Source organism: Metopolophium dirhodum, chromosome 8 (genome assembly GCF_019925205.1).
Source record: "Metopolophium dirhodum isolate CAU chromosome 8, ASM1992520v1, whole genome shotgun sequence".
Taxonomy (NCBI): Eukaryota; Metazoa; Arthropoda; class Insecta; order Hemiptera; family Aphididae; genus Metopolophium; species Metopolophium dirhodum.
Genome location: NC_083567.1, coordinates 16,165,146 through 16,192,582, shown reverse-complemented (window position 1 = coordinate 16,192,582; position 27,437 = coordinate 16,165,146). Strand labels below are relative to the sequence as shown.

The following is a 27,437-nucleotide window of genomic DNA, read 5'->3' as shown; positions in this document are numbered from 1 at the left end:
GCAGTGATCGCACTCCTCCGAAACGGGTCGATTTCAATAACATTTTTTTGTATATTTGGTAGGTATGAGAATAGGTCGTAAAGTATTTTTCACCCTCCAGCCACTAACCCGGAGAGGTGCTCAAACGGAGATTTTGAGATTTACGGTGGAAATGTTTGTTTATAAATCGTCGCTATTGGTTATAGGAGAAATAATAATTATTAGTAGAAATTAGTATTTATTATTTTATTTCCATTGGTTAATCGGGCCGATCAGGTGCAAGCATGCATATCAAATCAAATTTTCACACATTGTCCACTCAATATGCTGTCGCAGATTGTCCGCGATCCGACGTAGTCTACGGATTGACTACCAAGGAGACTGAGTTGCACCCAAAAAAAGTTGAACAGTCACAATTTTTCTAAAAGTTGTAATTTTTACGGACAGCTAACTGCGCAGAATCAGCTAGTATAATAATAATAATATTGCACTAAGCACGTCTTGTAGTTATCGCGTACATGATAAAAATAATGTGACCTTTATGAAATAATATATCGATTTGCACTCGACCGGGCCTCGATGGTGTGATCACTGATCACGTAGGACAGATAAGACGTTTTGAACAATACATATTTTATTGGTCTAGACTCTAGAGCATCGGTTCACGGGCAGTAAGCTAAAAAATCTCACTTATATGTAAAAAAAATAGATTTAATAATGCCAACATTAAATATTTATTAATATTATTAAGTGAAAGAATTACTGTGCGTTCGATAATTGCTTGAATGATTTGGCTATTTTTGAGACTGAAGGTTACCAATATAAGGAGCCCGATATTAATGTCTATAATTGTTAGTTCAAAACAACACCGAAACCCTCATTAAAATATTTAAATTTTAAACCACAATCATTATTGAAACATTAAAAGAATTAAATATTTAATTAATTAATATATTTTGATTTTACTTTTTGTGCAATAAAATATACTTATTATAGTATGTTTTGGTAATTATTTCCTAATTAATGCTCCTTAACTAGAAATAATAATCACGTACATTTAATAACTCGAAAATGTTTTGATTACCTAGTAAATATTAAAATAAAGGTTATTATCAGGGAAGACTGCGCTCGAGTGGTACGTAAACATTTTCAAAATTTGTATGACGTATGGTAATCTAAAATCTTTTATAAAAAGAATATTGAAAACTGGTGGTCTAGAACATAGCGTGTATTATGGCTGATGTGTGTTCTGTATAATACTTGTATGCATACTAATAAAAAATAATGATACGAAGTAATAGTAATTATAATGTAGCCACTAGCCAATATAATATTATAATAGTATACTTATTTTTACGGCTCGCAGGTTGTCGTTATAGTTATTCACTCAATTATAATATAATACATATAATAGGTTCCTATATTAAATATTGTGTGGTATTATGTACTTAAGTAAAACACAATGTAGATATCTTACCGTAAACCGAACAACCTTGCGGTATATTTCACATGATGATCGTAGGTACCTATATATGCTCATTAATTGTTGGTTTGTCTTTTTTTTACAAATACGTCGGGCCGACGAGGATGAGGTTTTTTTTTCTCGCAAAAGACGATAATGTTGTTATGATTAGGTGTAGACTAGATACAAGAATGGAAGTGGGGGTCCATGGCCAAGTGTTTTTTGGTGGTGTATTGGTAGACTGGCGAGGATTGAGGCGTATAATTGAAATCTGAACGAAAACCACGAATACAGCCTATGTAGGTAATAAGCCACATTTTAATTATAATAATTTATGGAATTAACAAGATTAAGTTTCACGACTAGAACATTGATACAGGCTACCCGAAATAGTATTGTTTTATTTATATAAAAACACGATGATAATAATGTATAAAAAGCTCACGGTAAAGTCCATCAATCGATTAGTCTACTGTGTTGTCTCAATGCGATTTGGGAAACTATTTCTTACTTCAAATATTATTAATATCCACGTTATTTTGAATTTGAAATTGAAATGTTGAACTGTAGAATGTTGAAATATAAAAAAAACCGTTCGGAAATCTCTGCAGAAATGCATTGAAATCACATTGTGAAATTTTATCAGTTTTGCTGCAGCTTGCGAACATATTTTATTTTTTCGACGAGACATGACGCGTGAACATTGAACATCGATAAACGATCTTTTGCCTTAAAAATAAATATGAATGTTTAAAAAATATTTTAGATTCTGAGCTGAGTGATAAATGTGTTGATTTTACAATAATGTGTTTTTTTCATTTTTAGTATCTTGTTCGATGGGAAAGTGAATCTAGTTGGTGCATTGGGGAGGTTAAAATTTAAAATTCCCAGTAATTTTCAAAAGCGCCGGGAAAACAAAAAAAAAATAAGAAAACGGGAATTATTACGCAAAATCGATTTTGGTTTTTGGTGTAACTCTATAACTAATGACCGGAGAAACATGAAATTTTTACTAGTTGTTTATATGAGTATTTTCTATACACAATTCAATTTTCAAAATATTTTGATTTGTTTTGAACTGTATACGGAAATTTAGTTTCCAATTTTTTTAGTTTTTTTTCTATGAATGTCAATACAATTTTATTTGTTGGGTAAAAAAGCTTGAAAATTGAATACAAGGCTTCTTATATATTGTAACAATGAGAGTTGAAAATATTAAAAATACATGGTCACAATTTTTTTTTTAAGCATTAAAGTTTGAATTTTGACTAAAGGCGTAAATATCATGAAAATGCGCAAATTATTTTTAGTTAAATTCCTAAATATTTTTCTTTTTAAATCTAATATTTGAAAATTTAATTCAAGATTCCTCATAAGTTTGTATAGCTTTATCAAAAAAAAAAAAAATGTCTACCTGAAAGTCAAATTAAATTTTTAAGAATGTTTAAAATTCAAATTTTTACAAGATTGGATATATTCACTCGATTTCTCATGTAGCGATTTTCTTATTTTGCTGTAATTCTGTAAATACTTGAAATTTACACCATATGTTTATTATATCAGTTCCTATACTTGAAAATTTAAAACAAAGATTCTCATAAATAGTTTATACTGTAACTAAAAATCTAAAAAATATATAAGCAGTTATTTTTTACAGACATTTTCAATTTAAATTTCGACGAAATTACATATTATTAAAACCAAGAATAACGGTTGTAGTGTTAAAAATATTATTCTTGAATATATGAAACTTTAAGAGTAAATTATTATATTTTATACACTATACACCCAATGACATTTTCAAATGTAATGTTTGTTGGCAAAAATGAATTTAACCTTCTGTAGATACTAATGCCTAATATTAAATTACTTTAATCACAATAATATCATGAAATATACCTACTTAGTAATATTTATTATAGGCTGCCATAGGCCGTCTTCGCACAGAATCGTTTTTTTGTATACTGCAATGATTTTATATGATTATGTCATTGAATTCAAACTCAACGCATCCATTGCTAGACATATACCTACTGTACAGCAGAGGGGTACCCACTTGTCCATCTTTTTTGTTGTTGTTGTTGCTAAATTCGATGTAATTTGAAAACATCTGCGTTCGGTAAAAGAAAACAATACTACTCTGTTTGTAGGTCGTGTAACCTAACCCCTACGCAGACGTGGGTTTATAAAAATTTAAAAAAAAATAAATGAAAAATACCGTCCCTGCGTAAGTGTGTCGTATATAGTGGGTATTGCAATCGCGAATATAATATTATAAGCGTTGTCCGTACAATGTTCATAATAATAATATTATATATGAGCGACTTGGCCACCGTTCGTCGTTCGCGCGTCAGCGTTTGTGGATGCGACAAATTTCCACAGCGGACATGCCAAACGACCAACGGGACCTGTGCCAGACGCGGTTTACGATTATTTTGTCATATTATACGTACATTATATGGTGCCTTATACTCACGCTGCTCGCATATTGTTGATTTTTTTTATCGACGTTAATCGACGGGTCTGACTATATTACTATACATACTTATTGTACGTCTTGGCCACCAGGTCGCGCGGCACACACATTTCCGAGAGTCCAAAATTGATTATAAATATTATCCGTCGGATAGTGTATACAAACATAATAATATATAAGCACATATTATACCTCTAAACGCACATCGTTGTCGTTATAATATATTAACTGTCGTAAAAGGTGCACAACTTTCATTCCGACGTTATTATTATTTTTGTTGTTGTTGTTGTTGATGGACGTGCCGAGCGAAAGCAGTATTGTCGCTGTCAAAGGGGGCAACACGTCAACGGACAGCAACTACAACGCATCGGCACAGCGAATGCGCCAAGACCGGCCCCGGTGCAGGTATAGATGATAATAATAACGAGAATATTGTATCGTCAGTCTACTTCGATAATAATATTTTGCGGGCCGGTCAGTGACGAGAGGAGCAGAACGCTCTTTCGTGTTTACTACCTATTTACACACATCGCGTTGTATAGAATAATGCGTATTCGATTTCATCGGGTTTTGGCTCGTTGACATTTAAGCGATGGTCGACGTACAACAACTGGCGTCTTGCCTCACACGGCACCACTGTGCGGCGAACAAGTATAATACAAAAAAAAAAATCACAATAATCACGTTTCATTCATTAGAAGCAAGAGATGTAGGACAGAAAATATAGAAAACAAAAAGCTTCCAAATTAAATAATATTTATATATATAAATATATTTTTTTTCATATATATATATGTATGTTAATATATATAAGAGAACATGTATTTTTTGTACAACATATTTTATAATCATTAATTTTAAGTACAAAAAAGCTGGGGGAAAGAGTTGAGGTTGGGGGGGGGGGGGGTTATTAACAAATAAGTCAGTCAGTTTATAGATCGGAGCGGGATCACCGTTTTACATGCCGGATCATCCGTCGATCAATTTATCACAATGTCAAGTGAAAAATAGTCGTATAAAATATTTTTTTTTTTTTTTTTAAAAATAGGAAAAACATTTTTACATCACATTACCTTGATGATATTATTATACACGCGCGCGGCACATACGCGTACCTACACATATATTGAAACATATTAAATACAATGAATGTAATACTCGACGTTGTAATAATGTATAGTTGATATTATGTATGTACGCATGCGCGATTATGATAACAACAATAATAATATGCATGAATATAAATAGGAACGACAAAGTGAGGAGCGGGGTGCAGCATTGAGACTGGTTGGTGTTGGGGGCTGCGCTCAGTCGGGCGCAGGGCGACCAACTGCTAAATTCCGTTGTATTGACGGGTCAAATAGTACAGTACCAGGTCCATGGCGGCCCGGGCATCCTCCTTGCTGTCGTGGCCGTTTTTCAGTTGGATTTCACGGCCGAGTAGTCGCGAGGCCAGCTGTTTCAGTGAATACTTTTTTGGGTAGTATGTTGGGCTAACGCAATCCTCTCTCGGGTATAGCAAAGACGTATCCACCACCATTAAATGGATTATGCGAAGCACCAATAGGTCGGTGCCCAGTCCATGGCCGATGAGTATTGTGTCTTTCCGGATGTTCCGCAGCAGGTCTCGCCGAACCTGGTTCAGCGTCTTGGATGGATAGCGCGCGAAGTGGTCCGCGGTGATACCACTGAACCGAGTGTTGTAATCGACAATCGGACGGCTGGGCTTGACCAACGTGTCGTAGACGACTGTACCGCAGAGGTCCACCAGCGTCACCTTGGTCAACTCCAGGCCACACTCGGTATAACACATTTCACAGTCTAAGGCCAAAACTCGGTAAAGGCCGATTCCTACCAATGATTTCAATGATGCTTCCTCCATTTTTAACGAAGAGGCTTCTTTAGGACACGACGAGTACGGGAACAATGCAGACCAGCTGTTCACATTGTCCGTATGCACGAAATTTCCGATCTCGTTATGCCCGTCCACGAATCCGTTCCACACATGCTGTTTGGCCACGGTGCAACCCGGCGACGTCTTGCATTCATTACCGCAGCAATCGTACATATTGCTAAAGTACTTGCCAAAGTGGTACACGCATCGGCCGGGCATCGCGGACTTGTACTCGTCTTTCACATTGTAGTACGACGAGCATCGAACGCACGTAACGTGATCATTTGACGACCGTTGCAGTTGTTGATGCGGCTTTTGCACCTGACATCCGTCGCCAGTACCTTTGCGACGAGCGATCTTCTGTGGAGCTGATGAGGGGGACGAGGGGGACGTCGAAGATACCTCTGGCATATCCAAGCAGAACTCTTTGGCCACAGGGTTTAGTGCCTTGGATCGCATGTACTGCCTGTAGCAATGCGCATACCCGGGCTTCGTGGACTGTAACGGAAACCCGTTATCATACAGCTGTTTCTTGTTTAGTACGTAGTATGTATTTAGCGTGCTCCAGAGTTGATAGTCATTACAGTGCAATTTGCTCCGCCTGCTCTCCTCAAACGTTTCCCCTGGCTTAGAGATAAAGGACGATAGCTGCGGCGCTGGAGACGGTGGTGGCACCCTCTCCTTCTCCGTCGTTAGCGTTTGGTTCTCCTTTTCTACGATAATCGATTTTTTTTCATCTGTCGTGATCCTCGGGGTCTTCGTTTCGCCCAACACTTCTTCTTTATTCTTATTGAGCTTTTTCCGCAACCTTTTTCCCAGTTTCTTGGTCGGGGTTTCAAGATTGCCATCATTGTTTTTGTTATTGTTCTGGATGATGCTGCAGTTGTTGTTCTGCTCATTATAGTCCATAAATGTAACATTTTCTTTGTTCCGTAGTCTTGATTGATCCTTCTTCTTGGTCAGTTCAGCCGTCGAACTCTTGACGTTCTTCTCTGAAAAATACAAGTGGCAAACCAGTCGTCAGTAATAGTATAGAACAAAAATTAGTTAAATACATATTACAACGCAAAATATCATAAATATTACTGGAAAATCTTATAAAAGGTTTGTAGTATTAGGATTTTTATGGACAGCGACAAGTTCATAAGACCAGATATGTTTGGGATATTCGATTATGATAAGTCTTAAAAATTTGAGGATTTACTTGCTACGACGCTATACCTACGTTCTACGACACATACTAATTCATGCTATTATTTATAGGAAATTATATTGACGTATTAAATCTTAAATTTATGGGTAGGTGATTTTATATAAATTCGGCTAAACTATGTAAAATATCTGATGATAGTGTAAATAATAATAAAAACTGCAAATATGTTTTAGACAGTTTACTCACACTAGTTTAGACTTATAAGTGCCTCGGTGCACAGACTGTTGGTCTGTCGGTCCAAAAAAAACATATTTTGAAAATATTTGTAATTCTTAATACCTAGCAAGAACACGTTTCGAAACTGTGCAGCACACTGCACATTATACAAACAACAGATGGTTAGCTATAGCACCACCACGGTGCAAGCCCTTTGTCAGTTTGTAATCAAAACCACGACCAAAAATTAAGTATACGACACGTAAATATTATATATACATTTACAAGTAAAATATAATAACGGGTACTTAAAATAAGCTGGATATGTCCTGATGCGTGCGGGTGGTGCGTGATTTATCGAAGAGTTAAGAGAATATTGTCTGAAAAAAAAAACACCCGTTTTGTAATCGGATACGTTTCTCAACTATATGACGCTTCAGAACGAAAAAAAAACACGTTCAAACGTGGCGTGATGGCTGCAACAGCAGTTGGTTCGATTTCAAACGATTATACATTTTACACTACACCAGTCGGTGAGAAAGCCTCGGCCGACAGATGTGCAGATGAGAATAATATTAAGACCAACGCGGAGTCGATGTATTATTAATAATAATAATAATACAATATGACAGACGTGTGCATATTATAATAATTATTATTTACTGCCATCGAGAGAAGCGCCGCTACGCGCTTATAAAATAGATCACTTTTTAGTTTTTACACAATCACCACTGGCCGCCACTGCGACTACGTGGCGGCGGCGGCGATATAAAAACGCATACATTATTAAAAACCAGCGACAGATTATGGAAGCATTAGAAGGCGGGTATCTATCTATACAACGGGAGTTCGTGCTTCATACTTTCTCGGCGTTATCGGAACACTCTCGCGGAAGACTTTAATTCCGCCACTGCAACTACTGCTGCAGCAGCAAGTACGCCACGCGCGTCGTGAACTCGCACCTATTCCACACGAGTGTAATATACGTGTATATTACAATAAGATTGTTGTTGTTATTGTTCTGATCGAAATGGCCTACAATAATATTATCCAGTAGGTGGTGGTGGACATCACCGATCTATCGACACGTGTCGTCGTTGTCGTGCTCGGAAGATTTCTCTTTGGCGCGGGAGAGAAAACAGCGAAAAATGACCTTGCTCGCGTTTGAGTTGGTATAAAAAAAGATTATTTTACATTATATTAAATAATTTTAAACAGAGCAACCACGCGTATACGCACGTGTATAAATCGATATGGCAATCCAGTTTTGATAAATCGAGAACAGCAAGAGACGAGCTGCAGCGGGGCATTTATAGCACCGAATATTATAGGTGGGTATACCTAATATCACGAGCAATAATAACATCGTATTTATAATATTACGATAATGTCGTCGTCGTCGTCGTATTCCAATGGTGGAAGACGGGAGAAGAAAATATAATCCGCTCGTTCGTCTACTTTCACTTGATCTCTATTATAATATACACGGCTGAGCAGCAGCAGCAGCAGCACTGCAGCCGTATATACACTACCTACGCGCGAACGACCCGACAACTTTCTTCGGTTGTTTATAATTTTAGTATATACGCGTGGTGTGTGTATATGTGTTTGTATATATAGGATGTACATCATCACGAATAATATAATACGACACATTTAACATAACGCTACACCCGAATCTGTTGTCTCCGTCTTACGAGTGCATAATATGATAATATGGAAAATTTTACGCTCAGCAGTTTACATTTAGTTTAGTTGGTTTAAAAATTAGAATGAATCGACCTATTGTGAGACGTTTTTTTTTTTACGACGATTCAGTCTTGAGAGATATTTTAAATACGCAAAACTCGATGAAAAATTGAACTATCGTAGAACACAGTTATAATGTTCTTACCATTATTATTTATGTTAGTATAATAATAATAATAATAATTAGCAACAGTAGGTCGATTCATTACTTTAATATTTCAACTATGAAAAAGCTATACGTTAACCACTGAGCGTACGTTTGCTACGTTACGCATTTATAAGACGGAGACAATAAATACCAGTGGAGCGCCCTCTCAAAGGCTCTGGAACACAGAGGTCTAATCACGCGGTCTCTGTAAAATAATACAACCTGACCTGTGCCCAAACCTTTAATGGGATTCAAATTTAAAAAAACAGATATTCCAATTACACACCGTATACGATAAGCGAGTATCTTACAGAACTGCTGCAGTAGAAGGATCCATGAGCCGGCGCCGATCCTTTGTTCGACCCATTTATAATGTTGCAAAAGTCATAATTAAATAGGTAAATATTATGTGCTTCTACTCGTCAACGGTTGGCCATCACACTAAGTTCTTTTTATTAACAAAGCAGCAATACAAATTATTTAAAAATAAAAAAATCTAAATATTTCACGTGAAAACGACCTTTTAGAAAAGTCTCCTGCCTTGTTCCCGAACAGTGTTTCTTGTGCATGCGTTTAAAACGAATTATTTTCAAAAAAAGATAGTTTTGCCGATACGAACGAATCTCGATGGGTTCTTTCCCATTTCCCGCGTACCTACACCGAAAACAAAATAATAATTGTACGCATGAATTATATAATTAAAACGTCCACGTCGTGTCGTCACTCTAAAGTGTTGGCGCGTCAATCCGAAACAACGACAACCGTGTCAGAGAGGTTTACCGTCATCATATATTACAACACCGAATAATATGATGAGAATATATAATATAATAATATTATATATTATATTTAGCAGCCGGCGCGGAGAAAATGCCAACGCAGGAGAGCCATATGACTAGATCGTATATATTTACCGTTTTTTCCCCCTCCATACGAACCACCGATGCGATATTCGACCGAGACCTGCTGCTCGTGCGGGAAAAAAATTACAGACAGCTTAACAATTTTTTTTCCCCTGTGCGCACGTGTACGTGAAATAATATTATTGTCGATTAATTTGTTTTTTTTTCAATAAAACCCGTCGTGCACACAAAAGTCGGACGCGACAGTTATGGCCGTCGCCACCGCCGACGCAGTCTCGTCTCAAGCTGACAAATTCTTGAGAAAAAAATTTTACTTCTCAGCTCGATTCACTACGGACAGCGCCATACGGCCTTAACGGCGTACACATCGTATCGGCGAGTACTGTACAGAGTGATTTTTGTGACGCACACAACGACCGACCTTTATGCAACCCTATAACTCTGACCCCAGACCAAACTTATATCACGCCCTTACTTATACACATATATATAGATACAAATAATTATATAGCAAACACTGCAGCTCTAACGGCTAGGTTAAGTCGGGTTGACGAACATACATATTTAGAGCGCGTTGTGCGATAAGAGAATCGTCCTGTATAATATAAACATTTTTTTTTGATAATTTGTTCTAGATGATGGGCATATGCTGCTATCGGGCATATGCTGCGAATTAGGTATAGTGGCCCAGTCAGCCTTGAATTTTATAGCATGGGTATACCTATACATTTATCTGCCTAAACCACTATAAGTATTACTACTGCTACTATATACTACCTACCATTTTACCGCCTGTTACAATATTTGGCAATTATTTTATTTTTTTTTATATATTATACCTAGGTACGCATTATAATATGCAAAGCTTCCGTGGGTATAGGCTGTAGCGTGTATATACCCAATACTAGCGGCGGCTAAGGTCATTTTTTACTTCGTGAGACGCGCACAAAATTGTATTCACTAAAATCCGAGGATATAGAAATTATACTATTCTATAATATCGACAGCCGAATAAATTAACACTACTCGAGAACGATAATAATTCATACGGCGATCGTAATGACCACGACGACCACGGATGCGAGAAAATCGCGGTCGTAATCGAGAGAGAGAGGGAGAGAAAACCCGATTAAAAATACCATTACGATGTTCAAGTAATAAGCGAAGGTAATAAAAAAAACACGTGGTGGTTTGCGAATCATTTTGGTCGGAAACGGTGCTGAGAATAAAATATAATAATATTGTCGTGGATTGTAAAAACCACGCGTTTCTCGTCGGGGATTCGATATACCTAATAATATATTATTAATATACGCACACACGCCCTTCCGAATGCGACATCATCGCGCGGTCGAGGTTGCTCTTGGTATGTATATATTATATACAACTACGTATTATAATACTGCGACCAGGGTTACGCCGGAAGTACCTAGGTACATTCGGAAATTGATACGAGGCGAACCCAGACCGGACCTTTATATTATTATATGCCTGATGTTGAACCGCTCAAGCAGTCAAGCCACAAAAAAATCAAATGTTGTGTTTTATTCATGAAATAATAATACATATTATTGACATTGTCGTTCTATAATTCGTACAATATTTTATCATCGATCGACCCAACCCTTTAAAGGAAATCGTCGACCATATAATATTATTATATCCATACAGAATGTGTATTGTTGTGGACAATTTGTCGTCGAAAATCATTAACGTTTCGACACTCGCACAACAATAATTTCAACATCTATACGCCGATAGCGCAAAACATATTTTTTACCAAAACAATAATTTTGTTTAAGATTAGCAGCTTTTTGCTGATGACTTCTGGCGCCATGCTATAATTTTTTTTTTTTTTTTGCTACACGACGAAGGTTGTACTACTCGAACACGGCACGCGGCAATTACGAGGTACTATTACGCGCATTATAATATATATTGTACGAGACCGGAGCGGCGGAATACGGCTGTAACGGGACATTGGCATATTATACATAGCTTTGGGTTTTTATAATATAAAATAATAATACACGACGAACGGGAAAAACGGTAAATGAAAAAAAAAACCACCGAAAAACGACGTGCGCGGATAACCAGACCGAATCGCCACCGAATGCGAGTGGCGATAAATATATCATTTTAATGCACGTATTTATAGTTATTACGGCGATAAGTACGACGACGGTGTACTGACCTTTTGAAGCGATTCTATGATCCACCGTGGTCGAGTTTTCATAGCGCGCCTGCGCTTGCGCCGATTGCAATCCGTTTCGTGTCGCCGCGGGTTCTTGGGACGGCTGCTGTTTCTTTTTACCGGGCATGGTGTTGGCACCAACTTTCGGCACCACTGCAGGCGGCGGCGACGACGACTTTCTACCGCCGTTCAACTGACGCTCCGGCTTGACGACGACCGCTTCGTTCTTGGCGGACGACGACGAAGAAGACGACGAAGTGGACGACGAAGAAGACGATGAAGTGGACGACGATGACGACGGACGGCGGTTCCTCTTGTTCCGGTTATGATACTGGTACTGATAACTATTGTCCTCGTCGTCGTCATTGTTGCTACAGTCTTCGTCGTCGTCCTTGTTGTTGTTGTTGTTGTTATGGTGGACTTCGACATCGTTCGCAAAGTTGTCATGGCCCGATGCAGATGGCTCTACAGGTGGAGCCGAGACCGAAGTCGCTGCGGCTGCGGCCGCGGCGGATTTCCGACTCTTTACAGGCGACGGTGGCGCCGATGACGGTTTCGATTTCTTGGAAATCCTACTCGGTGGACTCGAATTGACCAAGTCGTCCGTGTCCGGGTTGTCGTCTTTGTTGGCGCTGGTGTTCTGCTGCTGTTTGGTTTTCAATCCTGAAAAACGAAAATCATAATCTTTAGAAAACTATATAAGCGTTAAGCAATTTTAATATCATTGTACTATTATTATTCAAACTACATCCAAAGGGGGGACAGACTGTATTTTCGAAATTTTTCGAATTTCAAGCAGTTCGCGATACCCTGGAGCATAGGAGACACAAAAAATAATCATTTCGTTGCAGTGTTACAGCGATTGCGCCAGCGTTTAACTTGTTATTCGATGAAGGAATTGAACTACTAATTTTTCTGTATAATTCGACACCAACGCTAACACTATAATCGGGCATAGTTGCAACTGCAATAGGTAGGCCATCGTGGGTTTATAGCACGCATGTCTGGACAATGTGTGTGTAAGGCCGAAAAAATAAAAATAAATATTAGAGAATTCGTCATAAAAAAAAAACTTTCCGTTGAATAACTAACTCGATAGGAGGTACCTATAGCATATATTTTATCGACTTATACAAAAATGTAAAATAGCATGTTCAATCGGTGTTTGCAGGTGCAGGTGGCGGGGAGCTTCAGGAAATGTGGCGTACCTATATAGTGGGCGCGCATAATATATTATTATTAACCTTTACCATCGGAAACAGCCGAAAAATTAGTGGCGTACTACCCATCATATTTACACGGCGGGCCTAGTGCGTAACATCTGGTCCCATGTCTCACAGCCTATTATACATACAACTAACTTACTATAACAATATGTCCTCGACTAAGTATCGTTCCCTCCAAACACCACCATTTTACGAAAACATCTGTAATCCCACAGTCATATATTGTATTACTAAATTTCCCAGCACCGACGACAACCTAACAGGCATTTTTATGGTATATGTATACCGTTCGAAGAGATCTGACCAAATACTACACTTAATCAACTATATACGTCCTAAACAGTAATAATAGTATTTGGTACTTTTGGAAAATTGTCGTCGGAAAAACGACGCACCAGCAATAAAAATCTGACGTAACGATTGCTTTTTCCCCATGGACATAGGTGATATACCATTATTTATTATATAATATTATATCATACTCTTACAAAAATCTGAAGCATAATATCAATACATAGTTAGAATATTATTTTATAATTTCGACGCAGTACCTTAACATAATTATTACTTAGTATACATCAATTAATATAGTAGCCGTAAATGCTTTCGCGTACAGTTCCGATATACATCCTTTTAATCTATCTAGACGTTTACGTACGTGCATATTTATTTTTTAACTCTATATTACCTGTAACCACTCGACGACAATAACAAATAATATGAGTACAGCGGATAACAAACGCATTTTTATTTTCAATTATACTTAGTAATATATAGTGTGGATGACGACGATTGCCGCAAATCGATTGCTCACGACAGTAATATTATTACTAAAAAGAGCCAAAATGCGGTGCTTAGGAGGACACATTTTTGGAAACATCTATTCGTAACTCGTAACGCGCGATAAATACTGAGATGCTGAAAGTTGCAGCGACAATATTAATATTGTAAGACATACATTTTGGGAGCTGAACACTCAGGTATTTTGTACGTTCACGCTGTATACGTCGGGTAACGATAGAGGAAACGAAAAACACGTGCTCGTGTGCAGGGAAGTTGAGGTTTCAATAATATACCATCGTATTGCCAAATACAAAATATAAGACCTAACCGTCGAACAACAAAGCCGTTCGGTTTCGATGATGCGACGACGGTTCCCAATAATAATAATAATAAAAAACGATCGTCCTCTGCAGTTTTGAAAGAAACTGTTACAAAAAACGCGTTTTTTTATATTATATTGTTCGTTCGTTTCCTACACGTATTATTGGGCGTAGGTATTGTACATAACAGCACATATAATATCATCACCACACACACACACACACCACACACGTCGCTTTAACGATTCACGGACAACGCACACAATTGATCTTTTTCAAACATTGTTATAGAGGAGATTCGGTTTTTTCTCATTGTTTTTATCGTTTTCTCGTGTACGCACGCGGTCGTAATGTAACGTCATATAATCTCGAGACTCTCGAATATTGTTAAACCCGTTTCGATAACGACGGTCACACGACGACGACAGCTGCACCACAACAATAATATGCATAGCGTGCATACTGTATAACATATTGTTTTATTTTTTCAAAGTTATAAAGAACGAATGTCGTATATGGTCGTATAGAGGTATAGGTATACATTATATTATATAAGTACACAATATGACCTGTCCATAACGCAATACACACGCAGTCACACATAGATATAAGGATTATATTATTCAAAATCGAATGGTTTCTTTTTACCAATAGAATATCGGTATACAGGGACCCTTCGGGTAGAGCATTACTATAATATTATTTCGACAATGTCTATTCGGACATTACCATTTCAAACACACCGTAGTCACGCGCATAAATATTGTTGAGACTACCGATTTCACGTGTTATATAGGCAGGTAGGTGCTGTTATAGTGGTTGCAGTATTTTCGTTTTCACTGCATCGATTCGGAGCATTTTTCTTTCTTTTTTTTTCGGAAGAGCGAGCTTTTTCAAGCCATCGGCATTTTAAAGTCCACCATCGAGTTGGCAACGAGTCATTTCCGCAGAACAAGCGTAGTATATTACGGCCATTTTCTACAGAATATGTGACTGTTTAAATTACCTACCTCGACTTTTCACGTTAACCAGACAACCCGAACCTGCCCCACATCAAGCAAACACTTTTAATTGGTCACCGCCCATACACGTATATTATGTGTAATTACTAATTGAGCACTGCAGAAACTACACGTCTCGCCTCTTATCGTCGTCGCATGAGAGATGATAACATTTCGTTCGCGTGCCGGAGTAACATATAGGTACCTGACACACGCATTATCGTAACACGTAACCCATTATCGTGTCAGACTCGCAACAAATCGTTTGTTGTTTTTTTTTTTTATTTTGTTCGATTTCAAGTTCAAGTACCCCGTGCCAAGTACTGCGGTCATCCTTTATCGTCGGCGGTCGTTCCGCTTTCCGCCGGTGCGTTATCGGCACGGCCAACAGTCATCATTCGACTCCGGCGGACCGCGAAGCGTTTTTGCCTATCCAAGGATCTCCTATAGATGCGCGTTCCTCGCCATTATTATTATTATTCAATTTTCTTTCAGAAGTTGAGGGGTGGGGGATATCTCGTTTTTTACGGTACACCGACTTGGGACCGACGATCGAACGTGCACGAACATGGTCTCGCCGCATTCAAGGTGATAATAATATATTGTATACGACTTTTCGACAAAACCCACAGCGAATTCTCGACGGACGCACACACGCACACATATTGTCTGCACCAGATGAATAGAAACCTAAAACGTCAATCATCGGCTCGCACCCCTTCCCCCCTCCCACCCACCACACAGGCCGCCAAAACCACATGCACTACACTGCAGCTAAATTATATTTTTATTGTTGTTCTTTGCACGCTGGTCGGTCGCGGTGTGGTAATGCGCGCGCCTCGAAAACGGGCAAAACAAAACTCCAAAATGTAATATCATAATAGCGGCTACAGGTAGAGGTTAGGGTGCCTATACACGCGTATCGATGACATTATTATTATCGTTAATTGAATTTGTCGTTCTCCAATGAGGTTGACGATTACGTTATGTATATGCCGTGCACACGAATAATTACTTATTGTTACTTACTATATTATATTATATTATATTATTATCGACATGATAATACACGCGACGACGTCCTTGGCATGTGCCAACAATATATATTCGGTGCCTATACCTCTCTGTTTATAATGTAATATACTACCCACACTCGCGTACATTGTGCCTAGGTGTTGCATGTCGGTCGAAGAAACGAGTCGTCCACGGGATTCGGTAAAAATAAAATAAGAAAATCACGAGAAAAGTATAATATACGACACCGATATGACATACTATACAATGTTTACATATTTTCACTGATAAATATTGAAGTAGTCAGCCGTAGTATGCCCGTATGACCTTACACATTGAATGTGTTTGTTTTAATAGCCAGAAACATAGTACTAAAATACTAAAATACTCATTTCGGTAAACGTTTTTAATCCTATCGGTGTGCATGAACAACGTGGTTTTATATATTACAACCCACATTTTTAACCGGATTTCTAATTTATTTATTATAATATGGTCTAAATCCCAAATTGACTGACCTAAAGCAATTTACCTAAAGTTAAGAAAATAAATAGAATTTTCAAAAACTTTATCAAACTCATACTCACATGAAGTACTTTTCATGGATTCTGAAAAAAATGTTATGCTAAAAAGTGACAACAATTGTTATAAATAGTTATTACTTTTAACGTACTAAAACCTATTATACTTATTACTTTTTCAACTAAACCACTAAAATTTACATTCAAACTCGAGATAGCAGAATGTTCAGTCGACAAAAATACAACATTTTTTAAAAATATGGGTTGCTCCTTAAAAAATCCAGTATTAATATTTAATTGCTAGATCTGGTGCTACCCACCGGGTCTATAAATAAAACCACCCGTTACACACGTTTTTTTAAATTTGTTACAGTTCTGCGGTTTTACTCGCGTAATGTACCCTATATACAACAAAGGGCAAACTATAAATGAAGGCCACGGATACCCCCCCCCCCCCCCGACCACCCTCTCACATACCCACACGAGTATTATACGACACAGAATATAATAGTATAATATACAATTGGTATTTGGCACTCAACGAATTTTAATGAAAAATTGATATAATAAGCTACCTCATACGAGTAAAGTTGAGTTTGAGAACAGTTATTATGAAACGGCGAACACGCATACTTATTGTCTAATGTCCATACGAACAAAATATAATACAGCCGGACTTGGTTAACACGAAGTCAAAGGGACCGGACGGAAAGTTCGAGTTATCCAAAGATAATACAATAATAGGAAATTCTAGGGGACCTGGAAAAAGTTCAAGGTATCGACGATTCAAGTCAAGTTCAACTGTATTATATTAAAAATTGTACTTCGCTGAACTTCCGACAGCTACACATATAAATAAATACTAAATTAAAAATACTAATGATTTATTATAATAAGAATATTATTACCTACCTAATCAAAGTTTGTGCGACGAGCGCGTTTTAGGTCAAACAGACGATTATTTAGGTACGTTCGATTATAGATCTTAAGGCCTGCAGTTAAAAATTTGTTCGTTCCATGTGACCTTGTTCTTTTTTGCGGGCTACCTATTGTTACAATATTCTGTTCTCGGTGATCACTTTCAAACGTAATTATTATACAATACAGAGAGTAGAAACACAGTATCTGTCCGGTCGTACTACATTACTGCATAGCCCCCAGTCCGCGATTTCAAGAGCGGTGTAAAGTATATTCAGAATACTTATAAAATAGGTGGTAAAAACACGTTCACGCACTCACATAACTAATTATTAACGTAAGTACCTAATTAATATTTAATACGTGATGATTTAAACTTAAAGTAAACCTCGGAAAGCGTTGTTATTTTTTAAATATCATTTTCACAAATGATTTTATCACACTCTTTAGTGAGCTAATATCATAAGCAAATGAGCAACTATCAATTATTTATCTAATACATTTTACACTTAAAAGTTTCACGAGGTAAGGTTATATTCTTCTAAAAATTATTATGTAAACATAAATCTAAAAGTGTAATCTAAACCAATCGAAATCAAATTTTCGTTAGACCATTCTTTTTGAAATATAGGGTAATACAATTATCGATATTATTATTATTATTATACCTTTTTATGTTTAAAGTTTTAACAATCAAAATAGAATAGTGAACGTATTATTATGGCGATGAGTAATATAGAATATTAATAATATTATGGAGTTGCAAAGATTTAAAAACAAAATATAGGTAGGTATGTTTTCTAATATACCAAATTTGCATTTAAATATAATAGGTATTATGTATATTAGTGATAAACTGATAAATCAGAGAATATAATTTACTACGTTTTGAATATTGTTAAATTATTTATTGAGCAGCACGAGGAAAGAAGAAAATATGTTATAGTCTTGCCTTATCCCCTCCCATCGCGCAGTGTTCTCACTTCTCACACGTGTTCTAACAGAGTATCGTCGTGAGTATTCATCACAATTACATGTGATTTTTAAGTTCCATTAAAACGCTATTTTAAGTACCTACCTACATTTTAGGTGTCAAGAGTAAATATTACACCATTAGTAGTATGTACCTAATTACTTAATGCTAAATTGATTTCAATAAATACACAAAACATTTGCCTTATCTTTTATGGGTAGCATTGAAATAATAGCCATATAATAATTTGTTTTTATTTTCACTCAAGGAACAAAATATTATTATATTATGTATATTGTATTACATAAATACGACTTAGTTGGCACATTTTAAAAGTGTAAGTTTATTTTAAATAGGTAAGAAAAAACGTTTTGAAGGATTGTACCTAATCATTGGTGATAATTGACAGTGTCTCTAAACAGAGCTGAAGAAAAATAACCATAATAATATAATTTATAAACAAATACGTTTTTGAGGCGTTTATTTACAGGTACCTAGTAATATTATATAATTATTGTCTACACCGCCCGGTTATTTTTCTTATTTATTCAAGAGTAAAAGAACTGGAAAATAAGCATAAATACACAACATGGTTTGGTACAACAAAATTATGTTATGACGATTGTGTATATAGCAAAACGTGCACGCATGTACAAAATTCCCGAGGAGTCAAAAACCCAAAACAGTAACAATAATAATAATAATAACAACAACAATACACCTTGTTTCGGGTAGTCGAATCCCTACGTGGAAGTATCGAGGTGGGTGGCATCTCGGATGAAAACTGTACAACAAAAGCAGTTGGACCAGAGTACCGACTGCGGAGATGTTTAGAAACTACAACAGCATAATATATAAAAACGCGTTTTATTATACGATTGTTGTATTTGAGAAACGAATTCTCTCGCGTCCTCTCGTCGTCGATGCATTCCGAGGGACCACGCGGCACGAAACACGTTGGCCTTGGGTTGTTTTACTGCGCAGTAAAAACACCATAATATTTCATCAGCCCCGCCGTACCGAGACCCCATCACGGGAACCCTCTTTTTTTGTTGTTCTGCTCTGTCGTCCCCGCCCCTCCAGCACACCCCGCAGAGTTCCGAGGGGGTTTGGGTCGAGACGGCGGCGTCGAGAGACCTGCACGCGCGAACGGTGAGAGGGTCGCGTTTTCGAGGTAAAACGGTTTCTCGGAGCAACGATATGGCCAGCGCGTCCGTGCCGTGTTAATACTGTTGTTCATACATATTTTGTATTTTTAGATAAACCATCCGTCGAGCATGCGTATTATAGAAACTGCGTTTTCCGCAGTTTAAAAGACTGGAAACACAAAAATCGCGTTTGGCCTATACATTAGCCGTTGACTTGGTGCGATACATAATACGCATTGTACTATTATTATTATTAAACATATTATTTTATGCAGGACGTTTTTGTTTATGTAGACGAACACTGAAGGTCTTGAAAAATGTGGGAGGGCCTGAAATGCCTGACGGGGGCTCATGACGATCTCCAAAATATGCATATAATAACCGCGCTCGACGAGTATTACCAACACACTACGCGTTTACGATCAAACCACCGGCTCGGCGTTCGTGTACAATATGCGTGCGCCGGGATTATTTTTAGAAGCCCTATTCGAGGCGGTCGACGACGCAGCAGCTGCCTACTGGCTCTCTCGTTGTTTGCGCGCGCGCTCTCTCTTCTCACCCACTCTCTCTCTAGATCACTCTCACTCTCTCTCGCTCACTCACTCACTAGCTCTCTCTCCATCTAGCCCCCCCCTCACATACTCTCGATCGCCCCTTCACAAAGTGTCTTCTCTGGTTTACGATCGCACGCGGAAGACGCTATTTTGGGACACCCTTGACGTACGCGTGACAAAGAGTTTTTTTTTTCACTGCGTACCTACGGTATAAAGGTACGCGCGTAACAGGTACCGATGGCGGTATGAGCGATCGATACACATTACACAATAAATCTATGCTGTGGCGAGGGAAGGCTGGAGTGCGGGAGAGATAAAAACGGTATCCAGCAGCCTATTGGACGAGAGATTCATTGCCCGTATTATAATAATAATAATAGTAACGGGTAGGTAACGTAAAGAACAACGACGACGATGCTGCTGCTGCAGCCGACCTACCCGGAGGCGAACCGGAAACGACCGAATTCCAGACACAAAACCAGACGCGCGCGCTATTAACCTACACAAGCTACACCTGGCCAATCGCCCGCCAACCAACTAAACTAAAAACCCACCTACCATCCGGCCGTGTGGGTGACAAAATACGAATAGAAATAGGAGGCATTAGAAACACTCACGTTTGGTTGCGGCGGTGGTCGACTCCTGCGGTTGCTGTTCGTGTCTTTGTTCGTCCACCGTGGTCGGATTATCGGGTTCATAAAATATATTTTGACAGACGACTTTAAAAAACATTAATGCTAAAAGAACAAGAGCAATTGAGTAGCCAAAATGAATTGTGTTCTTGCCAATCAGGTATAATATTTTATCACTGCCGCTATCCATAACTTCAAAAATTTTTTGTGCGGTCACCGACATACTATCTACGGCGAACACATCCAATCCGAGAAACAAATACATGGTCATGGTTATGAACATGTTACGACGTCGTGCTCGCGATCGTAGTAGCATTCGTTGCACGCTGTTTGTTCACAAATTCGACTGCGGTACGCACTGTCGACGGGGTCGCATGCGGCGTTCCGCGAGCATTAAAAAACCGTCACACAACCGGCATTTGAGAAAAAAAATTGAAAAAATAAATGCCAGACCGAGATCGATTGATTTGTTTAGAAAAAAAATAATATATGTGTTCATATGACAAGAACGTGTGTCGCGTGGTATTAAAAAATTGTTTACGCTCGATCGTGTCGTTATAAGTCAAAAACGCGAACGCGAGGTGACCAGTATCGCAGTGCGATATTGGTAATGATGATAATATTATTGTAAAAACGGTACGAAAAAAAAAAAAAAATTATGACAAACAATAATAAAATGAAATCACTGGCGGGAAATGATATAACGCGCGCGGGTCGCGGACGCACACATGCACACACACTGTTTTTTATTATTATTATTTATTACGGACACGCGCGCACAGCACACGGACGGAGAGAGTTGATCGCACGACGCGGCCAAGACGGTACCGGACAGACGAATGACGGGAGAGAGCACTAGAGCAGTCGGTGGCCAGACGGTTGTTACAGTGAGTGGCCCGCCGATGCGTTGCTGGCTCATGGCGAGCTGCTTGTCGACCGCCGCGACACGCCATCTGTCGGATTAGATCGGCATTCCGTACGCAACGTGAATATATAATATTATAGAAATAATTAATAATAACAGGTAGGTAATAACAATAATAATATTATTGTCTCGCCGTTGTTATTATAACCGCAAAACAATAACAAACGTTGGTAAAAATAATTATCGTTATTATTACGTTGGCGTGGTTGTGCGCGGTATCGTTTCCCCATAAGGTTCCTCATAATACGTTTGTACGTTCATTTTATTATAATGCTAAAAAAATATCGAAAATAAGCAGTCACAGAATTCGTCAAAATCCCGAAAATTAGAGAATTATTTTCAATGTCTATAGCTAAGGATTGAAAATTTAAAACAAGGTTTCTCGTAAGAAGTCTAAACTGTAACCAAAAAATAAAAATAATATATATTATAGGCCGTCGGCCAGTTCTCTCAGAATCGTTTTTCGTATACGCAATGATTTATTAATTTATCATTTAATTAAAATTTAACACGTCCTAAACAGTTACCCACTCGTCACCTACAACTGTACGTCTGTAGAGTGGCACCCACTTGCCAACCTTTTGCCAACTTTCCATTGAAAACCATTGAATTTTGTTGATATTGCAGCGGGCTTTTCATAAGATTGTATATTTTTATAGAAAAATAATTGTGCTATGAGCCTACCTATATTATTACTTGTATTTATGGTGTTTTAATTGGAGAAATAATAAGCAGAATAAAATCAACTGGGCTATGATAGATTTTATTCGAAATCGAAAAATTATCGAGTTTAAAGCAGAAGTAAGTGTATAAAAATATAGTTACATAATATAATAGGTCATATGTATAATGTTCCAATTGGCAATTATACCAATAATAATTAGGGTTTAACTAACCAATTTCGAAAGAAGCCAATTCTCCAGATCGTAAACTTGTTGTGCGATAATATATACGGTCATTCCAGTTTCGCCTTCAGAAACCTTAAGGATACTTAGTCACGTCGTATAGTTCAGTGTAATAGTTTAATATTATATATAGGTCGCCGCATATTTCATAAATGTCAATAATACTTATAAATTTTATTTTATCATTAAATATTAGCAAATTATGTGTAAACAAACGTTTTTGTTTTTTTAACGACATTTTATAAACAAACTTTAGTAGCTATGCGTTAATCAATTAATTGCATTTTGTACTTTTCAGTGTCTATATATTCGCTCGGCGCTCTGTAATAATAATATGATCATCATCGCAATATAGAAGTATTATCAAATAAATCGTTGTAAGCGATACGTCACGATGATTCGACATCACCAGTGCTCTCGAAAGATCTCTACATATATTATTATTATAATATAAGTATCGATGATCGTCGTTGGTTCGTTCGTTATCGGAAGATCTCTATATACAAGTCTCGGCGATCGTCGTATGGTGTGACCTTTTACTACTCTGGACCACGTCGTAAAAATCGATTTTTATTTTTTTATATATAATTGATGGAGCAAAAAAAGGGTATCGCGGTCGTTGCAGTTGCGGACGAATAATATTGTCATTATACCGAAGAATATTTTATAGGCCGTGAACTCGACGATCGTTATAAATATTATGATAAACACGCGAACGTGCAGAGACCACTATTGCTCGTGTCTAATAGATTTCTAGGCAAAATCGTACGTTCATGGCAAGGCTTAAAATCGTGTGCAGTAGCATACACTATAATAGGTATGTGCAGGAACACATACACTACCTATGTGCAGTAGCAAATTAAAAAGTGCGCAGACTGTGCAGTAACTTTTAATTCATGCGCACACTACTAGGTGTATTATTTTAAGGCATTTTGGTGGTATTAGTTGTCCAGTAGTAAAAACCCGTGATTTTTAGGCACTGGATCATAATTGGCGAGTAGAGTGCACTGGCGATCTTGTGATACGCTCGTTATATTCGACTAAATTATATAAACAGTTTAATAAATATCTATACTTTAAAATCAATTTACTGTTCTTTGGTACGGTCCATTTGTGAATACGGATCAGTTATATTATTATGGTCTCCTTATCAGTCGGGCAATAAGTCAAAATATTGGAAAAAGTACGACAAAAACGTCTACGCTTCCTCTCGCAATATTCAATGCTCCAATCCCAGGGAACCTCACATTCATATACAATCCTCGATGTTATCAATACTGAGACTTGAGACGTACGTTTCCCCAGCCCCCCACATATCAATTTTCGTAAATTTTCTTTTGCCAATATTTAGTACGTTATTTGTTTGAATTTGTTTGACCCGAATCAGAATTTGTTTGACATCAGGTACCCCGGAAAATTCAATTTACCCGTGGGGGGCTGAGGAAACGTTTCCCCAGCCCCCCTCATAGGTAAATAATCGTCTTTTTGAAATTTTTCTTTTGCCAATATTTAGTACGTTGTTTGTTTGAATTTGTTTGACCCGAATCAGAATTTGTTTGACATCAGGTACCCCGGAAAATTCAATTTACCCGTGGGGGGCTGAGGAAACGTTTCCCCAGCCCCCCTCATAGGTAAATAATCGTCTTTTTGAAATTTTTCTTTTGCCAATATTTAGTACGTTGTTTGTTTGAATTTGTTTGACCCGAATCAGAATTTGTTTGACATCAGGTACCCCGGAAAATTCAATTTACCCGTGGGGGGCTGAGGAAACGTTTCCCCAGCCCCCCTCGTAGGTAAATAATCGTATTTTTGAAATTTTTCTTTTGCCAATATTTAGTACGTTGTTTGTTTGAATTTGTTTGACCGGTTTTGGAATTTGTTCAACATCGGGAAACCCGTAAAATTCAATTTACCCGTGAGGTCTTAATTATTAGTTTAAATATAATGGCAATCAAATTCAAATTCAACTGAATTTGCCTTTTCAAGGGCAGTCGTTACTCAGAATTGGATTGACATCCAGTACTTGTTTGCTTATAAAATGTTTCTTTAGAACATAAATTGAAAAATAATAACTGTTAATAATAATAATAATCTTGTATAATATAATGCAATGAGTTTCAATCTTTAAAAACAATAAAAACAAAATAAATTGTACAAAAACAAATAAAAAAATACCATAATAGAGCTTTGTTCAAAAAAAATCACCATGTTAATTTATCAAATATTTTTTTAAAACACAACTTTCAAAAATAAAAATATTGTTTATTAATAATAATAATTATGCATGCAATGAATTTTATCTTTCAAAGCAAAAAAAATTACTAAATCAAAAAAAAACATCTTGATCACCTAACCTAACCTAACCTTCAAAGAAAAACAGTACTAAGTAGTATTTATATTATATTAACAAAATAAACTTCAGTCACTTAAATACAATTGACCTAAATCATTATTGGTTTAAGAAGAACTTATAATCATTGTCATCATCATAAAAATTCTCATTTATAATATTGTTAGCGATTTTAACAACTTATTTGGAAGAACCACGTACTGCTGTAGCACATGTTATCAGTGAATCTGTTATTTAATACCATTACCTACCAGTGCTCACTTTATTTGCTCACAAATACCTTATCAAAGGTACTCACAATATTTTTTATTTTTGAGTTCTTATAGACATTATTAAAATTCTAAATGGTTGGTCGAAAACCAGCTCTTCCAGCATCAGTCATTATTGACGCTGTTTTAAAATTTATAGATAAAATAATACCTACAAATGACGATGGCAAAAAAGGTAAGTAGGAACCTACTTATATTTTAATAGTATAGTTATATAATAAAGGTAGTAGATATTTAGAAAACAGTCAAATAATCATGTAGAATAATTTCAAGATGATTTAAATTTAGTCCAAAATATGAAAAAATTGAGACGTTGACATTCGTTGTACCAAAAGTTTACTGTATGTGCTCAGTTACCGTAAGTAGGTATCTGCCTTATAATTAAAACGCTAGATATAAGCCTTTACAAATTTGATCAATTAGACAAATTATTTATTTGTAAATATCTAAAATTCCATGAATAAAAATTATTCTAGGTGTAGGTAAATTTAATATAAGTATAATATTTTTATTATAATTTTTATCATTAATTGCTTTTTTGGTAAATTAGTAATTTATTAATTATTAATATTCAGAAAATTATTGATTTGTATTTATATTGTCATTTGGGCTGCAAAATGTCGCAATACAATATAATAGTTTAATATGCGCTGGGCAATAAATGTATTAATTTTACAATGATGTGTGTTAGTTAGCTAATAATACATAGTTTTCAAAAGCAGCAGGAAAAACAAACAAAAAAAAGGTGGGTAAGTGGATGTTGCTCTGCTGTACAGTAGGTTACAAGTGGGTCACTGTAATGGATGGTGTTAAATTTGAATTTAATGATATAATATCATTGTATAAGAAAAACGATTCTGAGCGAAAACGGTCACTCAGCCTATGATATTACCAAGTATATTTGATGATATTATTGTGAATAAAGTAATTTATATATAACCTATTTACGTGGAGCCTTGTTTTCAGTTTTCAATCCTTAGCTATAAAAGTTGAACATTTTATAAATTTTCAACTACAATATAATAATTAAATTTAGTCAAAATTTGAACTTTAAATGCTTATAAAAAAAATTGTGCCTATGTATTTTTAATATTTTTCAACTGCTATTAGAACGATATATCAGGAGCCTTATATTAAATTTTCACGCATTTTTACTAAACAAATAAAATTTTATTGGTCTTTACAGAAAAAAAAACTAAAAAAATTGAAAACTGACAAATTCGAGTGAATAAATTAATATACAGAGAGCTATTGAAATAAATATGTAATCATGTGCTTAACATAACATTGTATATTTATTTCTACAAGTATAAAGGTAATCAAAATTGCTAATATAAAATTATAATTAGGAGATTAATCTATTGTTTTAAGGTGGTAAAAATTAGCCGTATGTAAATATAAATGTATACCAGTTATCAACAAATATGCAGATGAATCAGGTTGGTAATATAAATTTTGCCAACTTTTGGTTAATTTGCAAGTCAACAAAATACCGAGTAAGAGCTGCCATTAAAAGGCAAATTCAGTTGAATTTGAATTTGATTACCTACCATATTCATATTATCCATCTTAAAAACCTCGAACCTTGAAAAATAATAAAATACCTATTATGTATAAAGTAGAATTTAAATAGTAAAACCGTATAAATCTATAACTAGATCCCTATTGTGCGTCGAAAAAGGCAAAAAGGAAGTACCTATTCTATATTAATATAGATTTTAAAATAAAAACATAAAAGTTAATATTTAATTAAGACATCATAAT

The 27,437-nt window shown here is 36.5% G+C and overlaps 1 protein-coding gene across 1 annotated transcript; it reads right to left on the bottom strand.

Moving 5' to 3' along the window:
• Positions 1 to 4,663: 4,663 nt before the first annotated feature.
• LOC132949942 (putative RNA exonuclease pqe-1) lies at positions 4,664 to 22,122 on the bottom strand. The gene is made up of 3 exons (XM_061021070.1): positions 21,210 to 22,122; positions 12,135 to 12,797; positions 4,664 to 6,803 (listed from the first exon to the last, which is right to left on the bottom strand). Exons 1-3 carry the CDS (start codon positions 21,538 to 21,540, stop codon positions 5,251 to 5,253), a joined length of 2,547 nt encoding a protein of 848 aa, XP_060877053.1. The 5' UTR covers positions 21,541 to 22,122; the 3' UTR covers positions 4,664 to 5,250.
• Between the last annotated feature and the right edge of the window lie 5,315 nt (positions 22,123 to 27,437).